Genomic DNA, 10,539 nt, shown 5'->3' with positions numbered 1-10,539 from the left:
ATGCTAAAAGAAAATCATGGAATGATTGAATTACAAAATATCTACTTGATAAATTATCCTATAGCCATTAAAATGCTTACAAAAATTTTATAGCTTGAAAACATGCTTATATTGATTGCATTATAAGCATCGGTACACAAGATTCTAAATTGTATGCAAATTATAAATATATCTATGTATAATAAAAACAAATACAAAATAAAGAACTAACATTATTTAATGCCACTCTGTCAGGCAATTGTTCTAAGTATTTACATATATTAATTTATTTTTCCTAACAATTTATAAGGTAGGTATCATTGTAATATGCATTTTATAGATAAAACTAAGCACATGGAAGTTATATAATTTGGACAAGTTCACAAGTAGGCTGGGATTCAAGGCTGGGCAGTTCAGCTTACAGTACCTGGGCTCTTACCCACTACACAACACTGCAAAAAAATATACGTGTATATTAGCAAACCAAAATATAGACGAAGGCTGCCTCTGTGTGGTAGAAAAAAGGGCAATTATGTTCTTTCTACTTTTCTGCATTTTTATAAGTTTTCTGTAGTGATCTGAAAACTACTCTAAAAGAGTAAATTAATTAATCTGTGTTCCTTTCATGGAAACCCTGGTGGCAGAGTGGTTAAGAGCTACCGCTGCCAGAATCTACCAGGTGCTCCATGGAAACCCTATGGGGCAGTTCTACTCTGTCCTATAGGGTCCCTATGAGTCGGAATTGACTCGACGGCAATGACTTTGGTTTTGTTTTCAGTTTCCTATCATAATTTGGGCACAATTTTTTTTAATTGACTATAAAAACCGAAAACCGAACCCGTTGCTGTGGAATCAATTCTGACCCATAGCAACACCATTCTTACAACCAGAGAACCCCAGCCTGTGTCCCGTGACCCGACTGTCTTCTCTTCTGAAGGAAAAGTTAGAGTACACTCCATTTAGGGAGAAATGGGTCGAAGATACGTTGTTTTATGAAGGTGGAGACCGTGTCCAAGGCTAGTGTCGGGTTCTCAGTTTCAATGCCACATTTGTTTAAACCTCAGTTTTCCTATTTTAGATCCGGTTCTCGGATAAATCACCCTACCCTACCCAGAATCACGAATTTAGGAAGTAGAAACGCACATGCCCTCACAGACGAACAGGTGAGGGCTACACCCAGGTGAGATGGGGGAAGGGAGGGTGGAGAGGGCAGTAGTGGCCCAGGTGCAGGGCCCAAGTGCAAAGCCCAGGCGAGCTGCGAGTGCTCCTAGCACTTGATACACTCTTCGGGAATGAAAGGGGGGAAAAATCAATGTCGTGGAGTCAATCCTGACTCATAGCGACCCTACAGGGCAGAGTAGGACTGCCGCATAGGGTTTCCAAGGAGCAGGTGTTGGATTCAAACTGCTGACCTTTGGGTTTGCAGCCAAACACTTAACCACTGCGCCACAAAGATGCGGGTGATGAGTGTAAAATGGAACAAATGCCACTGTATTTATCTAAATGTAAATTTTAAAAACTGAGACAGTAAATCTGTTCTACAGAAAGAGCCACTTGGTAAGTAAGTCAATAATTTTCATTTGCAGGTGCTGTCTGAGGTCACTAGCCCCACCTCCAGCCCTCCGGTCCAGCCCTGGCCACTGGCTTCTGAGAACTACAACTCCCAGCTGAGGGAGGGCACTGCGCATGCGGCCTGGCCAGCCGCGCCTACATTTCCCAGGGGGCCGAGAGCACACGCCGACGCGCGCATGCGCCTCGCGACCTTCCGGGTTCTGGTTCGGCTTTGACCTACAGCCGCCCGGGGAAAGATGGCCGGCCCAGCGGTGACCGGGCTCACTCGCCAGGTGAGGGAATGGAGGTCCCAAGGCGAGCGGGAGGATCCCTGAGGGGGAGATCACTGCCACACCCTCAGCGCCAGAGTGTGAGGCCCCGGCTGGGAAGCATGGTGGCGGCTCAAGGTCTTGGGGTCCGGCAGTGGGAACGGCTCGGGCGCCTTTTTCCCCCCCGGGACGCCGCGGGGCGGTGGGCGCCGTGACCTTGGCGTCCTCCGACCACAGCCACGGGGAGCAGTTGGCTTGAGGGGTCAGAAGAGGGTGGCCGGGCCTCCCTGGACTCCGAAGAAAGGGCCCATCCCAAAATCATCATCTTCCTTTGTTGTGGCCGAATTGTCGGGTAGCTAGCAATGCTAAGGAGTATTTGCAAAGCACATCGCACGATTTTATAAAAACAGGGAGACAGAAAAGCTTTGCTTAACCAGTAGGTGGTAGAGTTGAGATTCGAACCCTCAGAGCCACGGAGAAGATCGATTTGGAAAAAATTTCTGCATTTTATACTATATTTCGCCATGATGTTTTATATATCGTGACAGATTACTTGATTTTTTCGTAGCGTTGAAGGTGACTGCCCTTGCAGGCGCTCATTCTTAAGCTGGATTCCAACTCTGTCCTTTAGTAGACAAGCTGCCCTCCCTGGGAACTAGAGCCTGTTCTCAGATCAAACTCGGTTTGCGGCAATACTCGAAGAATTTTTATTTTGAGATATTTGGATCCCCAAAAAGGTACATCTCTTGCAAATCGTGACTGGAATCCTCCCAATTTTATTAAAATCCTGGTCAAGAGTGTAGTTATGGAAATACCAAAAATCTTGTTTAAAAAAAATTTTTTTAAACTTGCAGTTCATCAAAATTTGTGTTTTCTCCCTCATGCGGTGTGCTGACCTCAGCCCATTCCCAGCAAACTGGGAAGTTAGTGAGAAGATGGTTTCCCAAACAACTTGGTGGTTCTCACTGGGGAAATTGACTCCTAGGTAATAAAGAGCGGCTCACCCTCATGTAATCTATATGATGGTACAAAGAAACATCAAAAGCTAATCATTTAAAAGTCATATTTAAAATTTTTATTATTGGGTTAAGTGTAGAAGTCCTTTAAGCAATCTCATTTGGTCTGTTTTCCTTGATTGTTTTGAAGGTGCGGTACTTCAGTACATCTGTGGCCAGGCCATTTGCCAAGCTTGTGAGGGTATGTTAATTTCTGTTCTGTTGCAGTTGGAAAGCAGATGAAAGTGAGTCAAACAGTTAAGGGCATGAACTTACTGTGCAGTTACCGTTCAAACTTTTTCTTCATGGTTTGGGGTTCCCCAAAAGTGATGATGATGTGCATGGGATGGCAATGATGTTGAGGGCCTGCTATGTGACAGGCCCCTGCAGGACCTTTAAATAGGAGAGCTTATTCAGTTCTCATGCAGTGATGGGGAGTAACTGTTATTCCCATTTTGTAGAAGGGCAAACTGAGAACTGAAGTTGTAGGAAAAGTTGCCCGAGGCGACTCAGCTTGGTCTTAGAGCTGCTTCTGAAACTGTGTTCCTTATTCAACGCCTGAGCTGTTTCCACTACAGTCATACAGCCAAAAAAATCAAAACGCTGAACCCGTTGTCATTGAATCAATTCTGACTCATAGCAACCCTGTAGGACAAAGTAGAACTGCCCCATAGGGTTTCCAAGGAGCAGCTGGTGGATTTAAACTGCTGACATTTTGGTTAGCAGCCGAGCTCTTAACCACTGTGCCACCAGGGCTCCAACCACACAGCGCCATTAGGCTTATGCAGTCGTACGTCGGTGGTAGTATGTAGAAAAAAAGCCTGTAATTTATTGTGAAAAATAATTCAAGCATTAGGCACTAAGTAAATTTAAAGGGCTCCGTTAAACTGAACATTGATGGGGAGGCTCTATAAGGGGAGATTTATAGTGTTACTATTAAATGTAGAAAAGTAGGCTGTTATATATTTCATAAACAACCGTTTTCCTGGCTCTAACATGTTCGGAACTGCCTTCTATCAATGTTGAAAACCTCTCATACGTGGAGCTTAATTGTTAACCGAGTACAGAGGAAGCATAAGGAAGTCTCAAAGTTAAGGTAATTGAATTGTTGCAAGTTGGAGCTGGAAGGGACTTCAGACACCACGTCTTCTAAAGCCCTCATGTTACAGATGCAGAGTTGGGGGTTTAAAGCCTGAGTCGTCTGGCCAAGGAAGCGCCCCTGATTTGTTTGAGAATTGCAGTTTAGCACACACTTAAACTGCTCTGTGCTGAAAAGTGTTAGGTTGAAAGTTATAAACCTCTGATTCTTTTGTGGACAGGGTACTATTGTCTTTACTGGTTTCCCTTGTTCCTTCTTCCTCTCCTCTCCCCTTGTTTTACAGCCGCCGGTTCAGATCCATGGTGTTGAAGGTCGCTATGCCACTGCTCTCTATTCTGCTGCATCGAAACAGAAGAAACTGGATCAAGTAGAAAAGGAGTTGTTGAGAGTGGCAGTAAGTAGCTTTCTTGTTCATTTCGTATTAAGTTGCCATTTGTGTATATTTTTTTCTTTTAGTTACTTGAATATGCATGCCTAAAGAGTTATGCCCTAAGGAGGGGAAAAAACTGGAAAAAAACCTTAAGCTATTTTCTGTGAACCTGTTAGTGTTAGATACTAGATATTATTATTCTGAAACTATTATGTACCTATTAAAAGAACAAATACGTATAAGGATATTAGTATTAGGAACCAAGATTGCAGATAAGAGATACCCACCTACCCACTGCTGTCGAGTTGATTCCAACTCATAGCAACCCTGTAGGACAGAGTAGAACTGCCCCATAGTTTCCATGGAGCACCTGGAGGATTCAAACTGTTGACCTCTTGGTAAGCAGCTGTAGCACTTAACCACTATGCCACCAGGGTTTCCAAATAGAAACATAAAATCAAAACATAACATGGTAATTTCAGGAAAATTACATTTCAGAAGACAGTTTTTAAAAGTACGTATAAAAGTCTGTTGTGTCCTGCAGTGTGTGACACGTAGCCTGTTACCTTACTGTCACAGGTCAGAGACAGGATTCTGGAGGGCGCCTGGGGGAAGGTGCTAGCAGAACAGTTAAACCAGTGGTAGATGTGTGCACCCGAAAGGGACCCAGGTGGAACTGGAACTCTGGCCTGATAGCAGGAGCAGCACAGTGCTGGAAATATCCCCACATCCATGACTTAACAAAATGGAGACAGAGTGGCCTTGCCCGTGGTGTTCGCGCACCCAGTTTTCGTCTGTCTCCCCGCCTCCTCAAGCTGCAGCTGCTGCTGCCGTTGTTAGTTGCCATCTCATCAGTTCCGACTGATGGCAGCCCCATGTGTGCAGAGCAGAACTGCTCCATAGGGTTTTCAAGGCTGTGACCTTTTAGGAGCAAATTGCCAGGCCTGTCTTCCAAGGTGCTTGTGGGTGGTTTCAAACCTCCAGCCTCTCAGCTAGTGATTAACTGCATCATCTAGGGACTCCTGGCTCGTTGAGGCCACACTGGAAATGCCAGAGGTATGTCTCTGGTGTCTCCTAGGGCTGAATTAGTACTTCTTGAGCTGTGCATGAGGCCGAACAGAATTAGAGGGTCCGCCTGGGACAGAGAGGCCCATCTCCAAGGGAATGGCCGAGGAGTGAATTCAGTCTTTTGGCCACTTTGTTTTCCATAAGCTTTCTTGAAAACCAGAAATTGAAGAACTTCATAACATGTCTTTAATTTTTTTTCCAAAATCTGATTTATATTATATAAAATGGTACAATGTATTCTTAAAGGTAGAAAAAATTATTTGTGCTAGCATGTGCTAATTTAATTAATGAGATACATGATTCATAGCAAGTATGTATATGGCTCTAGGCGTATGTATGTATCTATGCTCTAAAGAGTTTAAGAAATGCTTTTTTGGTACTTTTAGCAACTTCTGAAGGACCCCAAAGTGGCTCTTGCTCTTCTGAATCCCCATGTGAAGCGTTCCATTAAAGTTAAAAGCCTAAATGACATCACAGCAAAAGAGAGGTTTTCTCCCCTCACGTCCAACCTGATCAGTAAGTGCCAGAACTTTTTTATTTGGAGCCTCTTAAAGCTTTGCTGGTCGAAATGTGGTCCATGAACTAGAAGCAGCCGTGTCACCTGGGCACTTGTTAGAATTGAAGACTCTCAGGACCCACCCAGCCTGCTAAGCCAGACCCTGCATCTTAACTCTAAACCTGCTAAACCAGACCCTGCATCTTACCTAGACCCCCAAGTAGATGTTTTCTACATTAAAGCTTGAGGGGCTCTGTCTAAAGGATGCCAGAATGTTTTAATTGCCTAGTCAGTAGTTTTGACCCACATAGGAGACCAGTGGGATTGATACCAGGAAAATGTTTTGTGGCCAGTGGCCGCCCCTCTGGCCCTGAAGACACTTGCATCCTTTGGTAGAAGAGCAAACAGGAACATTTGGGTTGCTTTTCAGATCTCCACAATTCAAAACACCAGTTCCAAAGGAAGCATGTTCGCGCCATCATCTTTGAATGTAGACAGTGTGTTCATCTAGGGATTGGCAGCCAAACATTGGAATCTGTGACAGAAATGTGGAAATCAGATTGCTAATGAGTACAGTCCGTTGCAGATCTGTGTGGTCACTAGCTTAAATGTTTGTCAGTGCCACATTTTAAACCCCAGCTGTGCTTTTTAAATAACAAGTTGTATTTTTTCTCCATTCACATTTTTAAAGGACGTTAGTGTTCCGAGGGCACAAATCTAAGCTAGCTTTTAGAAGGAATGTCCTTGCTCAGGAATAACCTGTTCAGGGAAGTTCTGTGTTCCTGAGAGGCCTTCACTCTCCCAGATTTGCTTGCTGAGAACGGCCGCTTGAACAGTACCCCGGCAGTCATTTCTGCATTCTCGACCATCATGAGTGTCCACCGTGGAGAAATTCCTTGCACAGTTACCACCGCATCTGTAAGTACGAGTTTTGCTGCTGTGTTTGCCTTGACGTAACGTGCATCACATCGTGTGAAAAGAAAGGAGGAAAAATAGGCAAAAAACCTAGGAAGTTGGATAGGCAGCTGTGGTCATTTGGGAGGTTTGTGTCATTCTTACACCAGCTTCTGTGAACCCTCTGCTCCTGAAGGCCCAGTGTATGTATTAATGCTCCCGTAACCCGTGATTATTCATAAGGACTGTAGACTTAAAACTATAAAGAACATTCAGATGTGTTGGAAGATAGCGGCTTCTGCTCCTTACAGGTCTGAGTTGTTTTGTAACTACCACATTGTTTTGTAAATACCACAAGACAGACTTGTTCCTTCTGGCCGTCCACGGTTTGTTCAATATTCTTCGCTGGCACCATAATTCAAAGGTGTCAGTTCTTCAGTCTTCCTTATTCATTGTCCAGCTTTCATATGCATGTTATCACGCTCAGAATTCCCCAGGAGCCAGCCCACCGTGGCTGCACTGGCGACCCTGATGGTGTAGCACAGGTGAGGCACTCACCACCCATGCGGTCACATCACTGTGGCCGACCGTGGCGTGGCTCGTTCTTCAGTTAGTACAAGGACAGGATTTTTTTATTACTAATGTCGAGGTTCCTGGTTAAATAACTTTGTGCTGGTTTCAAAAAATTACTATATCATGATGAATGATTAGGGCATAGGCTGATTTCAGATATGGACGCTGGCCCTCACTTGGTGGTGAGACCTTGGGCAAGTTTCTTAATCACTCTGAACCTCCGTTTCTTCTTACATAAAATGGAAATACTAACCACCTGCCTTGTGAGGTTGTCTGGATTAAAGCAGACGGTGCGTGTAAAATGCCTACCACACATCTAGTGCCTGCGACATGTTGAAATGGAAGAACTACTTCTGAGGTCTCTGACCTCGGAGTCTCAGCAGATAACGTTTTGATTGAACACTGGTAGACCTATCGCCACCACCCCACCAGGAAAGCGATTGTTAGATCTTTACAAGGATGTAAGGATTTTTTGTGAGCTCTTCGGACTCTTGGACGAGGGGTGGGAGGTAGGATTTGTGATAGATAAAAGGCCTGTCCTTTACCCACCTTTTTCATGGTCTCACCTAATCAAGTAAGAGTCGGACAGAGGAGGGAATGCAGTCTGGATGTTCAGTGGGCGCGTGCTGCCTACCAGCAGTTGACGGTGCTGCCATCAGGAGCAGGCCAGCTCCCCAGGTTCTCAGGGAGGTAGAGGGAGTAACGTGCTAGAAGAGCTCCAGGGAATTGGAGCTGGTGAGACAAGCGGCTGATAGACGTGGCAGAATCAATTTAAACGGTAGCTTCTTGTCAAAGGAAGTCCTTGGCTCAGAGCCGTGACCAGGGGGACTGCCCAGAGGGGTAGCCTGTCTCCTGTGTTGCTGAGTCTGTATCCTCAGGCAGTATGAACTTCAGGGTTTTCCCTATTGATCATTTCCAAGTTGCACTGCAGCTGCCACGGAGCAGAGATGGGCTGGGAGTGGTGTTTGTGGAGTGACCGCAGTGGCACACGTGAGCTCCGGGCACCTTAGTGTTGTCGTGTGACGGGGCCTCCTCGTGGGAGCGCTTTCCTTGGTATGGCAGTATGCCTCTGCGAAGAGCCCCACGGGTTTAACGCAGGCCTCACCAGGCCTGTCTTGGGCATTTTTTCCTTTCTCTTTACTGGAAAGTTTCTGTTTTGCTTTTTACCTAAATGGTTTTGTCCTCTTTCAGCCCTTAGACAACACCTCTCTTTCTGAATTAAAAACCGTCCTGAACAGCTTCCTAAGACAAGGCCAGGTGTTGAAATTGGAGGTTAAGGTAGGTTTTTCATTGTTTATGGTATGCTGCTTTGGGTTATTTGAAACTTAAGGTGGCTGTAGAAAGTACTAGTGAGAATTTAGATCTGATGTATATTGATTTGCCTCTAGCGTATTTATTTTATAGGAATAAAAATTATATATTCATTATTTAGATGATTGCTTGATTCCATTCATAGTTTTCACGTCTGCCCTTTTTTAGGTATAATTACCATGTTTTACATTGTGTAGCACTTTTAGACTTTTCAGAGCACTTTGTCGTCTTTTGTGTGATTGGTCAGAAAACACCAGTGCATTTTTACACTGTTTTCTTTCCTAGACGGATCCATCAATCATGGGCGGAATGATTGTCCGTATTGGCGAGAGATATGTTGATATGTCTGCAAAATCCAAGATTGAGAAGCTGAAGAGGGTTATGCTGGAGACTGTGTAAAAGTGATTTTCTATCAGTGAAGATTCTTGAACTTGGAGCATCAATAAAATGCTTCCTGAACAGACCATATTAAGTTTATTGTTTTTAGAGTAGAAGTGCAGTGGCCCCCATACCTTTCTTTTAGTATCCCCCTCGTCTAAAGATTACACATCCCTTCTGGCTGGAGAATTTGGTTTTTGTGATTCTTACTAGGAAGTGATGGACGTTTGTGACTGTTAGGAGGAGTGGTGCTTGTCGAGGTCTCTTCATATTCCAGGCACTGTGAGTGCTCATTGTGTCTTACCTTCTCCCTTGGCCTCAGCCCAGAGCCTGGAGAGGGCCTCAGGCTGCAGGTGGAGCACAGGGAACAAGGAGCCAGACAGGTCATTACCTTTCAGCTTCAGCTCTTGGTCCCCATCTCTAGTCAGAGGCACTGAAAGCAGTTCCTGAGCCCCCAGAACCCAGGCTGGCCAGACGTTGGCGGTGGTTTCATGCCCTTGGTCATGACCGTTCTCTAAGGCTTTGTCAGCCAACCAGTAGGCCCGGGGACCACAGATGTGATGACCAGAGCACTCTTTCCGCAGGCTGGGAGCCACACCCAGAGAATAAACCTTTTTACTTCCGTGATGATTATGAGTTACCCTGGAATTTCCTGCAGAGGTTCTTCTGTGATGATTACCAGTGAGTGTGACCTCAGTGCACTTCAGATTATAAACTGTCTGCTGCTCCAGGACTAGACTTGTGCCTTTACAGCCACAGCGAGTGTAGTAACCCTCTCTCCCTGCCGGACTGACTGCAGAGGACTCAAGTGGAGGGTAAGGACCTCTGCACAGAATCCGTCCACATTTACTGTACCCATCATGGACCAGGCGCTGCAACGTTCGCTGTCTGCACACCACCAGAAAGATGTATAAATTTAAGGCTTCTGCACCTTCAGTAACTGGGAAACATTAGTCATCATGATTAAGAATATGTGTTTTGGAATCACCAAGATGGTATATGTCCAAGATACAAAGTGTTGTCCCTTCTCCAGGCCTTGGTTTTCTTGCATGTAGATGGAATTGATAACGCCCGCTTCACGGAGTAGCTGTGAGTGACATGAGATTAGTACAGTGTCTAAAAATGGTGGTGGTTACTGGCTGAACTACCTCTAACTCTGTGCCGGCTGACCCCAAGAGCTGATAGGTTAACACAGCCACGATGCATGTAGTCACTCAAGTCCATCTGGCACTCCCCGCCACATCTCATGTCTTCAAGGGGGCATTCCAATCCTAGTCCTTCGTAGGACGTTAGGGAGACCTAGTGGTGCATGGGGGAAGTGCTCGGTTCCTAATGTCATGGTCAGTGGTTTGGACCCACCAGCTGCTCCACGGGAGAAAGATGCAGTGTGCTTCTGTGAAGATTACAGCCTTGGAAACCCTGTGGGGCAGTTCTACCCTGTTCTGTAGGATCGGTCTGAGTTGGGACCAGGTTAGTAGGTGTCTTATGCTAGGTTCTCTAGAGAAGCTAAACCAGTAAAGTATAGATATTTATGTTAAGGAAGTGGCTCATGGGGT

The 10,539-nt window shown here is 45.3% G+C and overlaps 1 protein-coding gene across 2 annotated transcripts; it reads left to right on the top strand.

Moving 5' to 3' along the window:
* The first annotated feature begins 1,739 nt into the window (after positions 1-1,739).
* Positions 1,740-9,071, top strand: ATP5PO (ATP synthase peripheral stalk subunit OSCP). 2 transcript variants are annotated; one of them, XM_003410294.3, is made up of 7 exons: positions 1,740-1,823; positions 2,946-2,996; positions 4,177-4,287; positions 5,718-5,847; positions 6,633-6,745; positions 8,486-8,572; positions 8,891-9,071. In XM_003410294.3, the coding sequence occupies exons 1-7, from the start codon at positions 1,788-1,790 to the stop codon at positions 9,002-9,004; spliced, it is 642 nt and encodes a 213-aa protein (XP_003410342.1). In that variant the 5' UTR covers positions 1,740-1,787; the 3' UTR covers positions 9,005-9,071. The 2 variants fall into 2 exon arrangements, with proteins under 2 accessions (XP_003410342.1, XP_010588598.1); XM_010590296.2 differs by having other exon boundaries at positions 1,751-1,823; positions 2,946-3,039.
* Positions 9,072-10,539: the final 1,468 nt, after the last annotated feature.

Source organism: Loxodonta africana, chromosome 20 (genome assembly GCF_030014295.1).
Source record: "Loxodonta africana isolate mLoxAfr1 chromosome 20, mLoxAfr1.hap2, whole genome shotgun sequence".
NCBI classification, from domain to species: Eukaryota; Metazoa; Chordata; class Mammalia; order Proboscidea; family Elephantidae; genus Loxodonta; species Loxodonta africana.
The sequence above is the reverse complement of the archived record's forward strand: the minus strand, read 5'-3'. Positions and strand labels throughout refer to the sequence as shown.

What these genes read in the sequence shown, in the direction of transcription:
- ATP5PO (XM_003410294.3), top strand. Translation starts at nt 1,788, where the DNA reads ATGGCCGGCCCAGCGGTGACCGGGCTCACTCGCCAG. An exon ending in AGGAGTTGTTGAGAGTGGCA is followed by an intron (nt 4,288 to 5,717) that starts GTAAGTAGCTTT and finishes TGGTACTTTTAG; the next exon opens with CAACTTCTGAAGGACCCCAA. An exon ending in CCTCACGTCCAACCTGATCA is followed by an intron (nt 5,848 to 6,632) that starts GTAAGTGCCAGA and finishes TCACTCTCCCAG; the next exon opens with ATTTGCTTGCTGAGAACGGC.